General features: G+C 34.0%; 1 protein-coding gene across 1 annotated transcript in view; it reads right to left on the bottom strand.

Annotated features, from left to right (window-relative positions):
* The window catches only part of LOC115883516 (snRNA-activating protein complex subunit 4), a 23,330-nt gene extending 1,123 nt beyond the window's left edge, over positions 1-22,207 (bottom strand). Inside the window, exons 1-8 of the mRNA XM_030901885.1 lie at positions 21,988-22,207; positions 21,868-21,927; positions 21,375-21,816; positions 21,088-21,316; positions 17,699-17,850; positions 17,518-17,643; positions 9,025-9,288; positions 3-87 (exon numbers count right to left, since the gene is read on the bottom strand). Of these exons, the coding sequence (XP_030757745.1) occupies positions 3-87; positions 9,025-9,288; positions 17,518-17,643; positions 17,699-17,850; positions 21,088-21,316; positions 21,375-21,816; positions 21,868-21,927; positions 21,988-22,053 (1,424 nt within the window). The 5' untranslated portion in view covers positions 22,054-22,207. The remainder of the gene's footprint in view (positions 1-2; positions 88-9,024; positions 9,289-17,517; positions 17,644-17,698; positions 17,851-21,087; positions 21,317-21,374; positions 21,817-21,867; positions 21,928-21,987) is intronic.
* Positions 22,208-22,278: the final 71 nt, after the last annotated feature.

The raw sequence follows: 22,278 nt of genomic DNA, 5'->3' as shown, positions 1-22,278 counted from the left end.
ACATTTTCACTAGAAGTGCCCATTTATTAGTGCCGTACTCTTCCACGTGTTTCAATATTTTTTTATCTTCATCCAGAGTAAATGAACCTGAAAAGAAAGCGACAAAAATATAGTACATTTGAACTAATTAGGATATCCCAACTGAAACTTCTAGCAAAAAGTTTATTTTTCGTAGAAGAGTGTAACTGCATTTAAGGAAGCAAGGTTCGTCATCAATCTTACGCAGATGAAGGTCTCCTGGGCGAGGAGAGATGCAGAACAATGCAAGGCAATGCAGAGAAAAATACTTTAGAAATATTATTTTATAGCTTTAGAAGAAAACGATCTAAGCTCACGGTGATAATCAGTAAGGCGCGATTCTCGCTATAATGTACAGTCATAAGCACGTCGGCGGCGGCGTGAACTATATGCGGATAATTTCTGATTTTTGCCGTTGAAGCGCTGCGGTCGGAATTTCTTGAAATCAATAATTGAAATGCACCAAGCCTATTGCCGTCTTGTAACTCAAACGTCAGTGCCTGGTGCCTAATTTCGATATTATTCGAGTTTTACATTTACCTAAGCCAAAGGCAATATGGATATCTTTGGAAAATTGTTCCACAATTCTCAGTAGGGAGTGGAGATAGTTGGAACTTTCTGCATAAACCTTTATATCCTCATATACATAAGATGCGATAGTTTGAATATGGGTAGTAGGTAGGGCATTGAATCGCGACCATTGCAAGAACAATCTAAACCTCTTTACCCAATTTATCCATGATCTAGTGATGGGTTGTTATTTAACTACCTGTTATTTTATAACAATTATTTACAAATAACATAACGCCACCGTTACTACTTTTAAAAAATAACGATACGCATAGATCGACCGTTCGTGAAACGAAGTCGGCGCTCTGCACCGCCACGAAATTCGATGCTGCTCGAAGCAAATCCAAAAAACAACTAGTATGGATGGAAAACATGTTATTTCGACAAACATCGATACAGGCGGCGAGATACAACGGACAACGGAGTGGGGTATGCGCTACAGCGAACGTAGCTGCATCGGTCGATGCCGTCGATGGTCGTGTTGGGCTTGCAACAGCTTAAAAATAATAGGATATAAAAGAAGCAGCTTTTTTGAAACAGTTGCGGGCATAACGCCTGGAGGTCGAGATAACAGGAGTGGGAAAGGAACGCTGCTGCATCGGTCGATTGTCGATGGAGGCTCGCAATGGGTTGGAAAATAACGTATAGAAAATAAGCAGTCATTTTAGATACGCTGTTTTTTCTGTTACGAGCATAACAGAGGGGCGGTCGAGATAATCGGAGTGGGAAAGTAACGCTGCTGCATCGGTCTGAAAAATTTTCAGAATAATATTTTAAGATCTTTTAAAAATGTATACAGGGTGTTTTGAAAAATCTGGTCATTGATTAATCACGATCCTGCTTAAAGCCCTTGACGTAAAAAGCTGATTTTTGGAAAACGGATTGACTTTAGGGTGTAGAGGTTCGATAAGAAGGGATTTTTCGAAACTCGAATTCTAAGGGGGTGAAACCACCCTCAAATATTAGTATATTTTTTATTTAAAAACCGGTGAGTTTTTCGGAAAAACTTTTCAACACGTATATTTTATTTTGTTGCTTTACATATTTTAAGATTTTTAAAAATATATACAGGGTGTTTCATAAAATATGACCATTGAGTAATCACGATTCTGCTTAAACTGGTTGACGTTTAAAGCTGATTTTTGGCAAACGGATTGACTGTGGGGTGTAGAGGTTCGATAAGGAGGGGTTTCTCGAATCTCAAATTCCAAGAAGTTGAAAACGCTCCTCAAATATTACAATATTTGTTATTTAAAAAACGGGTTTTTTAAATAACATTTCGGGAAAACGTTTGGACACGCATAATTTATTTTGTTTTTTTTACATATTTTGAAATTTTTTAAAAAATCATACAGGGTGTTCCAAAAAGTTGAGTAATTGATTAACCACGATTCTGCTTAAACTGCTCGACGTTTAAAGCTTATTTTTGGCAAATGTGAGAAAATTTTATCCAGTTTGTATGTTAATGGAAATTCTTGCTTTGCTTTATCTTTATCATCACCATTACAAATTATTAGTTCGACGCGAACGAAGTCGCGGGTACACGCTAGTTTAAGTGTAAAATTAATTCGAACTGTAGTGTGTAGTTGGTTTACTTATGAAGAATATACTACACATTTCTTATATTGCTATTTTTGACCGCAAATGGTAAAATCATAACTAAGAGCTTCGCCTGTCGAGTGAGATGCACCCTGTACACTGCTACGCAATTCAGGATCTACGCGGATCGAGGGGCAGGGCGTAGGTAGATCGGAATGTATAGGTATAGACGAGTGGCGGCATTTTGGCTTTTTTTATATCGCAATTTGTAAACAGCGCTTATTTGTAAACAACCACCGTTTTTAGAGAGGTATTTTAGATAACAATCGATATTTAGAAATGTTTTGACATCCTGGAAATACTACCACCGAGCACGTCATTGTTGCAACTTGCAATTACGTTAATACGCCTGGCGGTGACCGCCTCATTCTCTTTCAGATATTTAGCAATAAAATGAGAAACCTGTTATTTTTAAGCTGTTATTTTAAGCTGTTTTTTATAAATAACTATAACAGTTTCAACTGTTATTTAAAAATAACAGTTTTGCCCATCACTACCATGATCGACACTAGTGATGGGCATTACGATTCTTTTTAGTGAATCGAATCACACGGTTTAATTTCACATATTGAATCTCCTACGTTTCGTTCATTTGAACGAACCACATGCACAATTTACGTTTCACAAAAACAAGAATCGTAACTGGCATTACCAGCGTTAATTTGGTCGGACAATTACTTAAAGGACCAGAAAAAAAATATACAGTTCTTTCATATGTTTTTCAACACTTTATGACACTGGCGTAAATGGATTGATTATTTTACCAATAATAATTAAATTATCAATCCAATTCATATATACCATTTATTATACTTCTTAATACCAATTTAATATTTTTGGAGCCATATTTTAATTCCGATTTAATAATCATAATAGTATATAATACCGCATGATCAAAAAAATAAATGGCGTCCAGTTGGCTTGGAAATGATCATCGACGACATTCCCCATATAATTTTACATATTGTCAAGGTGTATGTGGCGCTAAACTGTATTGCTGGTTGCCTACGTGTCAAGAAACATGGCGAATTCACCAGAAAGTAAAAGAAATATTACCGAATTCTATAGAAAGTTCCAGAAACAGTTAGTAGAGGTATATAAAAGCCCGCGTTGTCGGCAGTTGGACCAGTTAAGTTTGAATATACCGCGTTTTAAATTATTGCGAATCGGACAATTTGGCGAAGGAATTTTATAAGTAGTAAATTGTGTGTTATATTAGTATACATTGTGTGTAAATTAAGAGAAAAATAAATTAGTAAAGTATTTTATCGTGAGTTTAAATTAGTGGACCCACGGAATCCGTAACAATATATAGTGACCGCGATCTTCATTTTTCATTTTATAACCATCGATGACGCCGTTTTTTTATCATATTGAGCGGAGGCTAACAATATCTATTTGGAGTTACAGAAAAACACGATTTCGTCTTTTAGTCCGACATTTAATGTTTTATAGTCAGTAATATTATTTTAATATAAATATTAATATATAAGTGAAAATTAAATACCTTACAGCACAGAATATCTAGCTACGCAACAGAAAAATACTCGAAATGAAAGAGCTAAAATTGCACAAATAGAATACTAGATGGCGCGACAATATCATAATCAGAATATAATTAGAAATTTTGAACTTTCGGTTTTGGATCGACGGCTCGTCGACGGCCTTATAGCTCGGCTAAATATGCACAGTTGCCAGATTCAAAAAGACTTGAATTGGCATCCCATTTTTTTTATTGTATATAATGCAGTATGTGTTTCTTTCTGTTCTTCTTTTCTTGTCAGATACACTTATATTAATTATTCCTTTGGCTATTAAAATAGTTTTAAGTATATTATTACAAAACATATACATTTTTCATATACACTATACCTTATAATGTTAACTAAGAAAATACCTTTAATTACCTTTAAAATTAATAATATACAGGGCGATTGATAGTGATATTTATTAATGCTGGAACGTTAGTAATGAAATATGGAAATAATTTATTAAAATGCAGTACAAAAAATGTTAACTGACTAAAAAATACTATAATAACAAATTTCTTCCGTTTGCCACATTATTTATATATTATAGACCTAGGTAGATTTTAAAAAGTGACACAGGTACAATTAATAATATATTAGTTCGGCATAAAAGTTGCTGTCACGACATCGAACCATAAATTAAAATTCATAAAATAAATTAAAATTATTAATTAAACAAATCTTTATAAAGAAACGCAAGTAAACCAAATTTGGGCCCAATCGAACTCCAGGAAATGATATCATAATAGTGTACTATATTATGGTACCACTCGATATACTTTAAGGTACCATAATATTGCAATGTCACCCAAGATCCGTAGTATACCAAATTTAAGAACAATCGAACGCCATGAAATGGTATCGTAATATGGTACTATATTAAGGTACCACTTTATATACATCATAGTTCAATCATATTACAATGTAACCGAAGATACGTAGTATACCAAGTTTGAGCCCAATCGAACGCCAGGAAATGGTATCGTAATATGGTACTATATTAAGGTACCACTTTATATGCATCATAGTACCATCATATTACAATGTCACCGAAAATACGCAGTATCCCAAGTTTAAGCCCAATCGAACGCCATGTACGTAATATAGTACTATATTATGGTACCAGTTGATATGCTTCATGGTACCATAATAATGCAATGTCATCAAAATACTCAAGTATATATCAAATATGAGCTCAATCGAACGCCAGGAAATGGTATTAAAATATGGTACTATATTAAGGTACCACTTTATATGCATTATAGTACCATCATATTACAATATAACCGAAGATACGTAGTATAACAAGTTTAAGACCAATCGAACGCCAGGAAATGGTATCGTAATATGGTACTATATTATGGTACCTCTTATTATGCTCCATGGTACCATAATATTACAATATCACCGAAGATACGTAGTATCCCAAATTCAAGCCCAATCGAACGCCATGTACATAATATGGTACTATATTATGGTACCAGATGATATGCATCATAGTACCATCATATTACAATGTCACCGAAAATACGTAGTATACCAAGTTTAAGCCCTATTGCCACCATGTACCTAATATTGCTATGTCATCAAATATGGTACTATAGAAGGTACCACTTTATATGCTCCATGGTACCATGATATTACAATGTCACTGAAGATATAGTATACCAAGTTTAAGCCCAATCGAACGCCATGTATCGTAATATAGTACTATATTATGGTATCACTTGATATGCTTCTGAAAAAAACGGCGTCCAGTTGGCTGGAAAAGGACGATCGATGACATTTCCCATATAAATTTAAATATAAAATGACAGTGATATTCATTTCATAGCTATCGCTAACGCCGTTTTTTCCCGATTATACAATATGAACTTGGTATGAACACAATCGAACGTCAGGAAGTAGTATCATAATAGTAGAACAATAATTATTATATTGTCGCCGAATTACAATGAAAATTCAGGATTCAATTATACAATCAAACGTCAGGAAGTGATTGTAATTTAGCTCATAAGATTTAATTCCAACTAACATGGCAAACTGAAAAAAACAGCTCTGATCTATTTTAATATGTTTAAATGATGTAGCAAATTTGAAGGTAGGCTTTATCAGGAAGTATTACGATATGAATTACACAATGGCAACACTGCACAAAATTCTTTTAAATTTTGTTTGTAGAAAACTGTTTTCTTTTAAATTTATTGCCCTCTATTATGTAGTAGCGAAACTACCACATCAAAATATCTGATTTGGAGACAGACTTTTAAAGCCTGTCTCCTTTTGCTACCTACAATTTTATACATGTAACGAGGCTTCTGTTGCGTAGCTAGATATTCTGTGCTTACAGATACTCCCGTACTAAGCACAGTATAAATAAGTTTTTCCCTTGTAAAAAAACTTTCTTATGGTATGCATTTTATGCCCATGATGTTTGTTTAGGGCTTGTGTTCAAGTGTAAATATTGGTGCCTGACTCTATTCGTATATCATCGCCGCGCCATAGAAACGAACGCCGCATTGTGATCCGATTCAATTCTCACGATTCTTTTTTACGGTTCATCTTTCAAATCTTATGGATCCGTGCTGGCAACGATTCAATTGAGCGAACCGTATTGTAAGCAATGAATCAATTCTCACGGCTCTTTGAACGAACGATCGCATTGTGATCCGATTCAATTCTCACAACTCTTTTTTACAGCCCATCGTTCAAATGTTATGGATCCGTGCTAGCTACGATTTATTTGAACGAACCGTATCCTAAGCAGTGAATCGAATCTCACAATTCATTGTGAATACTCGTTCAAATGAACGACTCATTCGATCTTTGCCCACCTCTAATAGTAGTGATGGGCAAAACTGTTATTTTTAGATAACAGTTGAAATTGTTATAGTTATTTATAAAAAACAGCTTAAAATAACAGCTTAAAAATAACAGGTTTCTTTATTTTATTGCTAAATATCTGAAAGAGTATGAGGCGGTTACCGCCAGGCGTATTAACGCAGTTGCAAGTTGCAACAATGACGTGCTCGGTGGTAGTATTTCCAGGGTGTCAAAACATTTCTAAATATCGATTGTTATCTAAAACACCTCTGTAAAAACTGTGGTTGTTTACAAATAAGCGCTGTTTACAAATTGCGATACAAAAAAAGCCAAAATGCCACCACTCGTCTATACCTATATATTCCGATCTACCTACGCCCTGCCCCTCGATCCGCGTAGGTCCTGAATTGCGTAGCAGTGTACAGGGTGCATCTCACTCGACGGGCGAGAAGCTCCTAGTTATGATTTTACCATTTGCGGTAAAAAAAATAGCAATATAAGAAAATGTGTAGTATATTCCTCATAAGTAAACCACTAGAGTTCGAATTAATTTTACACTTAAACTAGCGTGTACCCGCGACTTCATTCGCGTCGAATTAATAATTTGTAATGGTGATGATAAAGCAAAGCAAGAATTTCCAAACATACAAACTGGATAAAATTTTCTCACATTTGCCAAAAATAAGCTTTAAACGTCAAGCAGTTTAAGCAGAATCGTGGTTAATCAATTACTCAACTTTTTGGAACACCCTGTATGATTTTTTAAAAAATTTCAAAATATGTAAAAAAACAAAATAAATTATGCGTGTCCAAGCGTTTTCCCGAAAGACTAACAGTTTTTTAAATAACAAATATTGTAATATTTGAGGGGCGTTTTCACCCTCTTTGAATTTGAGATACGAGAAACCCTCCTTATCGAACCTCTACACCCCACAGTCATGCCCACTTGCACCGTTTGTATAAACTTTGTTTAAAGGCTAAACAGTGATTAACTATAATAGTGGACATCAATCCGTTTGCCAAAAATCAGCTTTAAACGTCAAGCAGTTTAAGCACAATCGTGATTACTCAATGGTCATATTTTATGAAACACCCTGTATATATTTTTAAAAATCTTAAAATATGTAAAACCACAAAATAAAATATACGTGTTTAAGAGTTTTTCCGAAAAACTCACCGGTTTTTAAATAAAAAATATTCTAATATTTGATGGTGGTTTCATCCCCTTGGAATTCAAGTTTCGAAAAATCCCTTCTTATCGAACCTGTTCACCCCAAAGTCAATCCGTTTTCCAAAAATCAGCTTTTTACGTCAAGGGCTTTAAGCAGGATCGTGATTAATCAATGACCAGATTTTTCAAAACACCCTGTATACGTTTTTAAAAAAATCTTAAAATATTATTCTGAAAATTTTTCAGAATAAATAAATACCTAAATATTAAAACTTAATAACGTACTGAAACATACAGCGCCATAATAGAGAACAACGGCATACGGTCAAGTCGGCCGCTGCTGGCACGTATACGTAGACGTAAAGCATCTTTTACGTGTATAAAAAATAAGAGATATAAGAAATGCGCATGCGTACGTAAACGTTTACGTGTTTGTAGGCCGACTCGACCGTATGCCGTTGTTCTCTAATATCTCGACCTCCGCCCGTTATGCTTGTAACAGGTTGAAAAACAATGTATCTAAAACAACTGATGCGTTATTCTCCAACCTGTTTCGAATCTCCATCGACAATCGACCGTTGCAGCAGCGTTACTTTCCCACTCCGATTTATCTCGACCGCCGCTCTGTTATGCTCGTAACAGGTTAAAAAACAACGTATCTAAAATGACTGCTTATTTTCTATACGTTATTTTACAACCCGTTACGAGCCTCCATCGACAATCGACCGATGCAGCAGCGTTCCTTTCCCACTCCTGTTATCTCGACCGCCAGGCGTTATGCCCGCAATTGTTTCAAAAAAGCTGCTTCTTTTATATCCTATTATTTTTAAGCTGTTGCAAGCCCAACACGACCATCGACCGATGCAGCTACGTTCGCCGCGCCGCGCTGTAGCGCATACCCCGCTCCGTTGTCCGTTGTATCTCGCCGCCTGTATCGATGGTTGTCGAAATAACATGTTTTCCATCCATACTAGTTGTTTTTTGGAATTACTTCGAGCAGCATCGAATTTCGTGGCGGTGCAGAGCGCCGACTTCGTTTCACGAACGGTCGATCTCTGCGTGTCGTTATTTTATATCTGTTATTTTTTAAAAGTAGTAACGGTTGCGTTATGTTATTTCTAAATAATTGTTATAAAATAACAGATAGTTAAATAACAACCCATCACTATCTAATAGACACTACTATACCTAAATTATTATTTATGATAAATTTCGAAAATGAACAATGGCGTGTAAACAAATTAGAAAGTAATCTGTTATAACAGACGAAACAATATACAAATGTATAATTTTATTACGAAGTAATCATCATACCTTTTTTTAGAGCTTTATCTACATTTGATGTATATCTAGCCTTGATCTGTACATGGGACCTATTCGGAAAATATGTTTTCCATTCTGAAAACCTTCTGCCAAATCTGTCTACCAAAACCATCATTAAAATATCTTCCGCTATCGTAAATTTTCCCCTAAGAATGCCTTCTTGACAGCTGAGAAAATACCTGTACCTATTAAACAGCTGGCATTTTGTTCGACCTCCAAAGTGATACGCCACCCTATGCCATGGTGTGTAATTTCCTTGAAAAAAAAGCATACAATGTCAGTTTGTTTAGTAAAATAAAAATATTAATAAAAATAAATAAAGCCGACACCTTTGTAGTAGGTTTATTTTTTGACAAAAAAATTGTTTTTTTCATCAGTGGAAGAAAATCTATAAAATGAAAGTTATTTATTGTAAACACCACTGGGCGTTGAATCCTAATGGAAACCAGCTTGTCAGTGACTTGTTACTAGTATAACAAATTTGCCTAACCGACGAAAAATGCTTTACGTTTCAGAAGTATACTTCCTCCCGTCATCAGACGCAAAAAACAAAGAAAAAAAAAACTATTTAGAATATCTAAATACAACGATTCAAGAATATTTTAGTTTTCAGCAGATAGGTCTATTATAAACCGTTAAAAAGTAAGGTGTTTTTGAATAGTTGTATTTAGATATTATAAATAGTTTTTGTTTGTTTTCTTTGTTGGCTTCTGACGACGCCGACGGCGACGGGTTAAAGTTTGATTAGCGTTGTTGACAGATGATTAGTTCGAAATTTCTACACAGATAGCACATTTTGGAAACAAGGTTTCCATTTGTTGTCGATTCAGTTTCGAAACACGAGTTTCTCTTTTTTAGACACAAATATTATACAATGTAGAAGATTTGTGTCCATGTCAATTTTATAAAATGATGAACTAAAATTGCGCCATGTTGGCTAGTGATAGCGTTTTATCTAAGAATATATGTTTTAATAGGTTCTTGAGCTTTTAAACTCATAAGAACGCGTTCTACTTACAATAATTTATATATTTTTATTTTCAGAACCATGATAAATAAATAATAAAAATCTATATTTCAAACAAAAATATTTCGTAGCAACAAATAATGATATATAAAAGGGGCATTAAAAATATGAAACATTATTAAATTAAAAGATGAATTTGCTGTTGCCAGACATTTTTTGTGCGAGAAAACCTAAAAACCAAAGATCTTAAGACAAAACAATAGGCCCCTTGCGGGCGTTTTTTTATTGTCTTAAAATGATCATTTAGACCCAAAAAGCACCTCTGCGTAGTATTTTTAAAATATCTGGTGTATTAATGCCGTAATAAATGGTTAAAATTCAAATTGATGAGAAGCCCGCTGAAACGTCGGCTTTGACCTCGCTTACGATAGTGACGTCACGAGGTATTATTCATAGATAAATGAAACAAGTTTAGATTGGAAAGTGCCCATAAGGACAATGTAAACACTATTTGGCGCTATTCTTGCAACGGTCGCGACCCAAAACTTGAAAATTTCGGAGCGGTTCGGCTTTTTCCGGAATTATATCGTCAAATATTGTTTATTCAAATTTATTATTATTTTCGTTTAATTTTATAAATAAAAGACAGTGTGTTGCATACAAGAAACTTTATTTTATATAAGGACGCATGTATGAAATACCTATAAAACATTGGAAACCGACGTTATGCCACGATCCACGATGGTTTTTGCAGTTCACAGTTCACAGCACAGCTTTTTAAGTTTTTAATGCCACTTTTTCACAATTATCACCGGTTGGAGTAAATAAAACTTGAATTAAACTCACAAGATAGCAATTATTACTTTAAAAATGGACGCTATAAACACTTTTCGGAATTTCTTTAATGAGAGCGGTTTGGATCAAGTTTGGATTTTGAAAGATTATTATGACTTTTGAAGATTCTGACTTTAACAAGAGAAAATTATTTCTGTTTTTGTTTGCCGTTGTTCTTAGCGACCGCTATAGCAGCGCCAGATCGCGTATAACGGTCGCGACCCAAAATAATTTCGCGACCTCAAATTTTTACGGGCTTTCCAATCTAAACTTTTATCTATGGTATTATTTTGTTTTGACATTCTATTGAGCTACGATTTTCGGCGAGGTTTTTTACTAATTTTCGAATGCAAAATGATTTATCGATACTGTATGGTACCAGGTTGCAAAAGTACGACACTTTCCACTCCTCGAAAAACATTAACATTAGCCTATCGAAGAGAAACAGCGAAAAATCTGACTCTAGAAAATAAGACGCCAGCCTTAAGTTCTTCAAAAATCTATATCTACCTTTGTGAAAACCATTTAATGTAAGTATTTATTTAAATTTGAAAAGAATAGTTCAATTAGAAATTTATTTTTGAGTTAGTTGAGAAATACAAATATAAAACAATAGGAAAATAAGGAACAAGTGTGTGAACTAACCTGACTTTTATTTTTATGGAGTTTATAAATAGTACTTTTTTTCTAGTTGCAGCAAAATATTGCAAATTATATGGAATGGAAAATTACCCCAGTGCAGTTATGACATTCACCATGGTGAAATTGCAAAAATTTTTAGAAAGCTGCGACCATTGAAAATAGTTAGCCTTAGTAACCCTTATTAACATACTAAAAGTCCCCATTTGTCCGATGTGTGCGTCATCAAAAAAATCGGCCGCCATCTTGAATTTTGGTACTTTTTAGGAAAAAATGTAATTAACTCGAAAACGGTTTGTTATAGCGAAAAACTTCAAGAGGTAAAAATTAAAGAGAATAAAAAACTCTATTAAAATCAATAAAAAATAGTTTATTATCCTAACGCAATGACGTAGAAAAGAAATTTGAAAATCGAGCAATTTTTAAAAGGAATCACCGAAATGCAAATTACTAATTTTTTAAGCTTATTAACAAATAACATGGATATTTAGCATCAATTCAACTGAAATACAATCCTTGTGACATTTTCAAGAAATATTTTTTATTGGTGGGTTAATATTTCAAAACTAACAAAAATTGTAAAAGCTATCCTTTACTAAATACATGTGTACTAATAACATAGTTTAAGGAAAAGAGTAGCTGCACTCTCGCAAATATTTTCTGCCAGTTTTTGCAAGCTGGCAGGTTGCAAAGCGTTTCAGTTGAATTCGGTCCGTCGAGCTGTGAGGTTCGGGCGTTGCGTCCGAGCACAGGGACGGATTGACAAAAAATGAGTGCCTTACTGTCAGGGTTCGGAAAACTACATGTTACTTTTAAAAACTACATAAACTACATTACATGTAGTTAATGTAGTTTATGTAGAGAGTGTAGTTTATGTAACCTATGTATGTAACTTTCAAATATCAAAGGTTTGAGGTGAGGTTATAATAAGTTGAAGCTTTTTGAAAACACAATGTATTTAAGAAAACAGAAGAAATATGGCTTTAAATATAATATTCACACATCATATTATTTAGACCCCTCATACAAAGCAAAATTATTCATAATATCAATACATAGTTTATTAGTGTAGTTTTCATGTAGTTAATGAATGGGAAAAGACGTAGTTTTTGAAGAAAAACTACACGTAGTTAATCAGGTAAATTACGTCTTAATTAACTACTTCCGAACCCTGCTTACTGTGCGCTGCTATTAATTGTGGAAATAATTCAAAAAATTGTACTTTGAGTCTTTTTAGATTTCCATCGGATGTAAATCGGCAAGCTGATAGTAATTATCAATTAACCTAATATGAAAATTTTCAAAGCCACCCAATATGATCTTTGTCTGTCTTGTCTTGTCAAAAAATGTTCACCTTTTAATTCTACATCTGAAAGAAAAATAATATACAAGGTGTTGCATTTTAAAAAAAATAAGATACAACATTTTTTAAATATTACGATTTTGGTGACGCCATAAAAAATATCCTGTATATGATAAAGTAAATTTTTCTACACGAATTTATTCCGATATCCTTCATGTTTAAGAAAGCATAGCAAAGTATTAATAAAGTTATATTCACTCTAGTTTTTACCACTTTTCGTATATAATGTTTTTAACCAAAGTATTAGTAAATAAGAAATAGATTGGCAACACCGCAGTGTGCTTTAAATAAAGACAGTGTACTATAGCATAATTTTATGCCGAATCCAGTTATATACAGAAAATTAAACTTGCTTTAAATAAAAAAAAGTCATAGAAAATCTCTGAAATAGATAATAATGTAAAAATATGTCATTATATATTTTTTGCGCATTTCTTCCCATCAGAAGATTACAGAACAATTGTTACCTACACGAAATGTGAAAATATTCTGTTTTCAAGCAAGTTTTTACTCAATGATCATTTTTTTATTTTATTTTATTGTGAACTCATATTTTCCTAAATATATATCTGTGAAACTATGGCGAGTGTCACGTCTATACTTTGCCTAGTTAATAGACCACGACTATACAGCTACGTCGTCGGCTACGGAGGCGAGAACAAGGTCATATAAAGTGGCAGAAAAAGAACAAAAAATTTGACAAGGAGTAAAACTACTCCTTATACTATGCTAATAATTTTTCTTATATTATATATTATAATGGTTTCCTTATACTATGCTAATAATGTGCGAAAGCAGTCTCCACCTTGTCCCCGTCGGGGCTATTTGCACTTAAACCAAGGTCTTATTGTTACCATTTTGTAAACAACTTGTTTTTAAAAATACAGTGACAGTTTGAAAAATTAGGCTATAGGTTGGAAGAAAAAAATAAAATGTAATGTAAACTGGCGACTTTCAAAACGTTTCAAAAAGATCCTCATCTGCGACAAATTACATCCGTTTTTTTTAGATCCTGCAGCCCAAAAATCTGAGCTAGTCGAAGCTGGAAATACATTCTTATTTTCATTATATGATCGACATAGGCTAGCAAGATTTAGATCAGTTGACGTATTTTAAATATAAAGCCCTTACATCTCGTCAGGTACTTATAGTAAAAATTTTGATTTAGCTACCTTACCTCCAACAACTAACGCAGCTGAAAATCATTATTATAGGACCTATTTATAAATGCAGTATTAACTAAATAACGGAGAAGAGGCAACAGAATGTGGATGGAGTAAAAAAACGGATACCTTAGTTCCAAAAACAATGTCAAACGCAGTGGCACCAGAATTTGTATTGAAAATGATTTACTGTAATTACAAATCTGGATGTAATAAACTATGTACCATTGCGATAAAAAAAAGTAGTACAAGAATTAGTAGTCCCAGATGAAACTCCTGGTCTATAAGGATATTTGAATTATATTGAATTTTGGATTTAACAAACAACACTGTTTTTTTGTTTACCCCTAATGCATCTGCAATGTCCCTTATGGGAACCCCATCCCTTAATCGCGTAAATATAATCGATTTTTGCTCTGAAGTTGAAGGCATTTTTTAAAAATTACGTGACACTGACACAAGCAGATTAAATCATATTTTGTTGTACTATTTTTTTTTAATCGCAATGGTACATGTTTAAAATCCAATATGCTATGTTCATGCTTGTGTGGTAACTGTAATGGTATTTCTTGCGAGAACAAACAAATATCGGTCGATGAAGAACAAATCGAATAAAATTGTAAATTTCATTTTTTTTCTAGAGATGACAGTTTGAAAAGTTAGGTTACAAGTTGGTAACACATTTTTATTAAAATGGTCATAATTTGAATTATTGTTATTCGATTCGTAGGGGTATGTTTATAATGTATTTATCATAATGAAAAAGTGTTAAGATCTTAGGTTAAAATCGTAGATGATATTTATGTCAAAAAGACATTCGCAAGTAGTTTATTACATTTTATTTTTTTCTTCATTTTTAATTTTTCTAATTTTTCAAACTGTCACTGTACTTTTAAAAACAAGTTGTTTACAAAATGGTAACAAAAAGACATTGGTTTAAGTGCAAATAACCCCGACCGGAACAAGGTGGAGGCTGCTTTCGCACATTATTAGTACACATGTATTTAGTAAAGGATAGCTTTGACAATTTTTGTTAATTTTGAAATATTATTAAACCACCAATAAATATTTCTTGAAAATGTCACAAGGACTGTATTTTAGTTGAAATGATGCTAAATATCTATGTTATTTGTTAATAAGCTTAAAAAATAGTAATTTGCATTTCGGTGATTTCTTTTAAAAATTGCTCGATTTTCAAAAAAATTTTGTACGTCACTGCGTTAGGATAATAAACTACTCCTCATTGATTCTGATAGAGTTTTTTATTCTCTTTAATTTTTACCTCTTGAAGTTTTTCGCTATAACGCACCGTTTTTGAGTTATTTACATTTTTTCCCAAAAAGTACCAAAATTCAAGATGGCGGCTGATTTTTTTTGATGACGCACACATCGGACAAATGGGGACTTTTAGTATGTTAATAAGGGTTACTGCGTTGATTGGCATACAGTTGTTATTTTTGTCTCTTCCTGTTAAACCGAAAATGGCTATAACTTATTCATTTCAAAGGGAGGGAACCATCTAGGAGAAATACCGGGTATAAATTGCATGCCTAGTATAATTTAGACTGGTAAATACATAGCTAACAACATAGCTAATATTTTGTTTGTCCTTAAAAATAGGTATTAACAATTTTAGATATATACTTCCTGGTACTACTATCGTTTCTGATAGGTGGAGAGTCTATCGAAACATAAATGTTCTCGGTGGAGGTGTTTATGAATATCTTGTCGTTATTCATCAAGAAAATTTTGTTGATCCCAATGATCCTCGAATTCACACACAAAATGTTGAAAATTTATGGATGAGAGCTAAAAGAAAATTAAAAAGGCAATTTGGCACCTCTCCCAATCTGTTTGGCTCTTATTTACATGAATTTATGTGGAGGAACAAAATCTCAGGAGAGCCAGAATTTCCAAACTTTTTAAAGTGCATTGTTGAACAATATCCTATGCAATAAAATATTTTCAGAATAAATCTTGATACAATCTTTATCAACATCAGAGTGAATATTTTTTAGATTTCCCTATTTCCAAACCTATATTCTTAAGTTTGGCAACACAGGATTAATAAACTGCAGGATTACCAAAGAGGGCAAGTCAAAGTATTATTCAAGATTAGTGTGAAGCCAGTACTCCAAAATCTGATTTGCCCATAAAACAAGAAATCCTAGAAGAAATCCTTTATAGGATAGGCATCGTAGAAGCTATATGAAAAGTCTAGTCTAAGAATCCATATTGAAAGAGTTATAAGGCGTTTAAGAGAGTTTGATGTGTTAAAACATTACGCTTACATCCACATTAACTTGATTTCTCAATTAGACTATACATAACTATTGCCTGTGGTTTAGTGAATAACGACCCTAAATAAGTTGACAAAAAACAGCTTTTTTAATTATATTAATAATAAATGTTTATATTTTGTCAAGATATTTACATAGTGTATAGTGTTACCATTTTATTTTGTCCCACTTTTTACTGGCTATAACTTTTTTAAATATAATATGGTTTAGTCAAGTTTTATTATGTATTAATGAAAGTTTATACTTATATTGAACAATATGACCAGCTACATGGCTAACTAAAAAATAGCAATAAAGATATTAAAATTTGTCTATTATTACTAATAGTACCTATGAACAACGTAAAATGTATAGATTTTGGTAAAATGGCAGTAAAATGCTTTAGCGAATAAAGTCTGTATCTACTCAGTTGCTCGGTCCAATCTGGGCTGTTCAGGTTATTTTTTTTTTATTTGAACCTTTTTTTTCGTCATTTTGAGTTTTACTAGTTGCACGCGTGAGTTTTGATAAGTGGTTCTTTGCTTTTTGTTGCTGAAATTTCCAAATATTTCAATAGAACGGCAGACTTTATTGGCTTGTGGTAAACTGCCTTACCGAAATCGTACCTCGTGACGTCACAACCAATGGTATAACGTTTTCGCGTGACGTCAAATTTAAAGGTCCCGGGTGAAGTTTATAATCCAAATTAAGAAATAATTTGCATTTTTTTTGGAAATAACATCGTGGGGGTGCTACGTGTTGTATTTATAAAGGTCTTTAAGTAGTTTTCAGGTGAAAATTAAAGTATGTGCAAGTAGCCTATTATGGCGGAGGTCGACATTGTTGATGGTTGTTTTCATTTTGAAATCCACACTGATATAGACTATTTTAGTTTGGTATTTTGTTTCTTCACATTTAGAAACAGTAGCGGCTGAAAACGGAAACATATTGGACACAAATTGCAGAAAATGTTTAAAAACATTTCTTTTAAACGTTTTGATTCCGCATCGAAACATTTCAGGAAACGGCTAGTGTCCCCACATTGGAAAGACATGTAATAAAGCCATATAAAATATATAGATTTCAAAAATGTTTCCTATTTGTGGCATACCGTTTCCATTTTGTGTGAAGAAACAGACATGATTATTAGAAACATTTCCTACCTAAAATGCGTCTAAAAATGCTACTTCGGCTTTATTTTTTACAAGGAACATCCTGTATAATAAAATAGGTACATACCTTGTCTAAACACATTAACCAAATCGAGGAGCAATTTATCTTCGGCTGGCGTAAAGCGACCACCTTTCGGTATTACAATATTCCTAAAATAATGCATAAGAGCGATAAATGCTGTTCTATTATTACCTGAAATATAACAAAAATAAATGAGTCGAAAAAATTTAGTATTAAAAATAATTACCCAGTTCTTGGGCAATAAGATCCCAATTTTGAGACTTATACTTATCTACTAGAGAACTGAGTTTATCATTTTCCTCTTTAGTCCAAAGGTCTTTATTTGCATTTGGGTGTAAATAAATATTCCAAAATATTTCACAGTCCTCTGGGGTGAACCTAATAGGAAGTAGAAAAGACAGATATTTACAGAACGGTTTATTGTTAATTAGGTATAATTTAAAATATTTTTCAACAGATATGGTTCAATGGACAGCTGTCCTTACGCCACGCCAAGGGCGGAGCTTAACAAAATTTCCAAAGGGGTATGTAAAGTATATCCACTGGTTCTGTGTCTATGAAAGGAATTTCAAGAATGCGGACAAAAAACATTTAAATAAACAACAATATATTTTTTAAGCGAGTGTCACAAAAAATTAATTTGTACGGATCTATTAACGTCCCAAAAGTGTATCTCTTTTGACCGCTTTTTTACTTTACGGCCGCTCTTTTACCTTACGGCCGCTTTTGCAAACAAAGTCATTATGAGGGCAGCATACTAGACACACTTGATTTACTTAAAAAAAAATTAAAAACAAAAAAAAAACCACATTATACGGGATATACTGTGATAAAAACAGTTAAAATTGCAATTTATGAAGCCGCCAATACAAAATTGTAAAAAAAAATTGTAACCTACTTCAAAAGACACTCGCCTAAAAAATTTTGTGTGCACCTCGGCCGTATGATTTTTTTCGTCTTAAAAAAAGATCAACTTTACGGCCTTGGTACACAAATAGGTATTATAAGTAGCTACCTATATAGAAGCGGCAAAGAGTCCAGGTGGACTTGACGAGTATGTCACCGCAAAACACTACGCCCACCCAGTCCGTTCAACACATCAGACTTCATTAGTCTTTCGAAGATTGCTGGCGCGTTGCACAATGCAAAAGGCATGACGGTAAATTGCCGCAGTCCGGAGCCCACCGAGAACTCTGTCTTTCGGCGCCATGTCGACTTGCTAATATCCACTCTTCAGATCTAAGACCGCGCCAGCGTGTCTAGTGTATCGTCTATCCTCGGCAGGGGATAGCTATCCCTTCTTGGTAACATTATTGAGCTGCTGATAATCAACACAGAACCTGGTGGTACCGTCCTTCTTCTTTACTAGTACTACCGGCGATGTCCACGGGCTGTTAGATGGTTCGATGACGCCCTCTTCTTTCATTTCTCGAAGGGTTTTGTTAGCTTCTTCACATTTGGCGAGTGGAAGTGTTCTCGGATTTAGTTTAATTGGTCGTGCATCACCGGTGTCAATTTAAAATTGTACTAAATTGGTACTCTGCCCTGTTTCTTCTTTATCAAACACACCTTGATACTTGATTACCAAGCTTCTCAATTTTCTACCGGGAGATAATCCAATAATCTGTTAACATATACTAGCGCATTCACCATTTTGTCCGGAATTTTTGAAGGCGAAACTTTGGAGGCTTCCGCGCTTTAAATGACTGAGGAGACTGAACAACAGTACCCTAACAGGATTCCCTTCTTCAAAGACACCGAATAATAATTAGTGTTCATTACTTTCACCGGTACAACCTTCTTCGCTCGTAGAAGGCTTTTCCTACAGTGACCTTCCGTCCTATTTCGCTGTCATGGTTCCTTGGCTCCAACAGAATAATACTCCCATTATTCATTTTATCAACCACAAGAAATGTCATCTGTGTCAGGAAAAGGTATACACCTGGGCCATGTAGTCTCCTCCTATGGAGTTGCAGTTGATTCACAGATAACTAAACACTAAAAGGATGGCCGATACCCAAAGACAAACACAAACTACGGAGTTTTTTAGGATTATGCACATACTATCGCCGATATGTAAAGGGTTTCGCCACCATCGCTAAACCACTAACCAGGCTCGCCGAAGAAGAGAGGCGTTTCTCTTATGATTCTGATATGCCGCCTTAATCCCCCTGATTCGGAGATGTCCTTTATCGACTTTATGGCCTGATACAACAATGAGACGGTGAAAACAGAACAACGATACCTCTTTTCTGTAGCTCCTGATTATTCGCTCACTCACTGTGTGGTTCGAGATTTGCGAATGTCCAGAGAAATAACCTTGACGTTCAATTAAAAGTTTAGACAGGTAGGAGAACTACGCTGGCAGAGAGAAGCGCACAACAACATTACACATCAGCCATCCCGCAGCGGGCGTGTGGACTCTATGGTTTGCGTTGGCGTACAATCCGAAACATGATCAAAGTCTTGTTTACATTTACGGAAATCGAGATCCTCGTTTGCTGTTACAACCCTAAGCAAATGCCAGGGGAGAAAACTGTAGACTATTACTAGCAGACTTCCCGTACCAGAGGCTCGCTTTGCAGCCAATATTGTCATTTGTCGAATACATCTCGAAACGAGCATATATCTAAAAAGGGGGTAACAGATCACTTAACTGCCATAGAACAAAAATAAAACACGTTCCATAAAACATTCGATATCGTCTCAAAAATATTGAACTAAAGGCAAACCAACGACAATTGCTGTCCTCCATTCGCGAATTTCAAGTTCCAGAGCTTTACGCCCTGAGCTACTCGAGAACGGTTCTGAAAGGAGCTGTGCGCGATAGACTGATGCCTTCATATGGCGCGGAACAATTCTAAACTTTATATGACTCAACTGAATGGAGTGAGAGTATCGCGTTCTTGAACAGTTCACAGCTGCACAACTGCGTGAATGGAGGACAGCAAATATAGTAATATTGGTTGCCTAAGTTGAAACAAGCAAATAGAAGAAATCGCAATTGCAGTTTCCTATGAGAACCAATCGCAGGTTGCGATTGTTTTAAAATCGCTGCGATTGAATCGCAGTTTCCGATTTTTTGCTCATTCCAGATATCCAGATTCCAGATCATCTAATCCAGATAAGTTAAACATATAAATTCGTCATATAAATATTAGTTTGTAAAATAAGTTTTATTACTTATATGGTGTTAAATGGTTTTTAGTGTTGCTCTTTTGTGCAACTAAACTTCGTTAGTAGCATTATACATTTGATTATCCACATATGGAACCCAGCAGCAGTTTAACAATATAATAAGCAAGAAATAGAGAAAAAAAGGGCCAACTAGACGCAGTTTTCTTCGATCATCTGGTATAGGTACCGTATGATCGAAAAAAAAACGGCGTCCAGTTGGCTGGGAAATGATGATCGATGACATTTCCCATATAAATTTACATATAAAATGACAGCGATCTTCATTTCATAGCCACCGCTCACGCCGTTTTTTCTCGATCATACGGTATAATGATGCCGAAAACCCATGTTGTAAACTGTTACCATGAAGAGTAGTATGGATAAACAAAGTTGAAAATTTTTATAATTATACTTATAGGCGAATAAGAATAAACTTACTTATCATTTAAGAAATTAGTTGCAATCCTACTCCATTCGAAAGCATCATTATAATTTAAAGGCGGATATACTACTTCATTATCATTTGAGATAATTTGAATCATATTTTTTAATTCAGAAATTTCTTTTGAATCTATTGCTTGACCAGATGAAATCATAATTTTTTCCTTTTCTTGAATAGTTTGATGCAATTCGTCTAATCTTCGCATTTTGTAATGAAATGCAACACCTGTAAAAAAGAGATAGCAACTTATGTTAGATATAGATACTTAACGAAATATTCAGACCTGCATTTAATCTCTTTATTTCATACTTAAACCATTTGTGGCTTGTTGTCATATCGTAATACAATATTTCACCTCTTTTATCTTTTAGAACTACATCCTGATTTCGAGGGCAGTAATAATTATCAACTGTTTTAAAATATGGTCTGCCTATCCTCCAAATCTTATTCGATACTCTTTTTGCACATTTGAGCTCTTTAACAAGCTTCTCTTTTTCAGTTATGCTCTCTTGGCATTCTATCAACTGATCTTTAATGTTCTTAAATAGCTGGATCAGTTGAAAATTCTTTTGGCGATTCAACAGTAACATTTCTTTCAGATCTTGATCTTTGCACATATCGATTAGCTTTTTCTCATTTTCAGATAATATAGATACGGGCTTGTACGTGCCGAATTTCGATATGTCTGATTTTTGATAGTCAGGTATTTCATAATCTTCATCGGACTAAAAATAAATTAGGAAAATAAAAGAATAAAAAAAATAGAACAAAAATACCTCATCGCTTTCGTTGTCACCATCGTCAATAAACTCTGTATATTCCAAATCATCAGGATCCTATAAAAAATGTGAATGATATTTTTATTAGGTGTTATTTAAAAAATAGCATATAAAAACCTCTGGTTCCAGCTTCTGTTCTATAATTAATCTATCAATCTCCCTTAATTCTTGAACTTCATCCATATCGTTCAGTTTTCAGTTTATAGTTTATAACTGGTTTAAAAAAACATTCTCCAGTTTATAATAGATATGGTTTTATATCCAGAAATAATCACAAAATTCAAAATTTGTATATCCAGAAACTACCTTTATTATTCTAAATTCGTCGGAATAAGATGGCGGATTATTGACGTATGCGACATCTAGCGTGGTATTTTTAAAACCTGGTCAAATTTATAAACAGTAAAA

This window comes from Sitophilus oryzae, unplaced genomic scaffold, assembly GCF_002938485.1.
Source record: "Sitophilus oryzae breed Bouriz unplaced genomic scaffold, Soryzae_2.0 scaffold_1931_pilon_pilon, whole genome shotgun sequence".
Taxonomy (NCBI): domain Eukaryota; kingdom Metazoa; phylum Arthropoda; class Insecta; order Coleoptera; family Curculionidae; genus Sitophilus; species Sitophilus oryzae.
The sequence above is the reverse complement of the archived record's forward strand: the minus strand, read 5'-3'. Positions and strand labels throughout refer to the sequence as shown.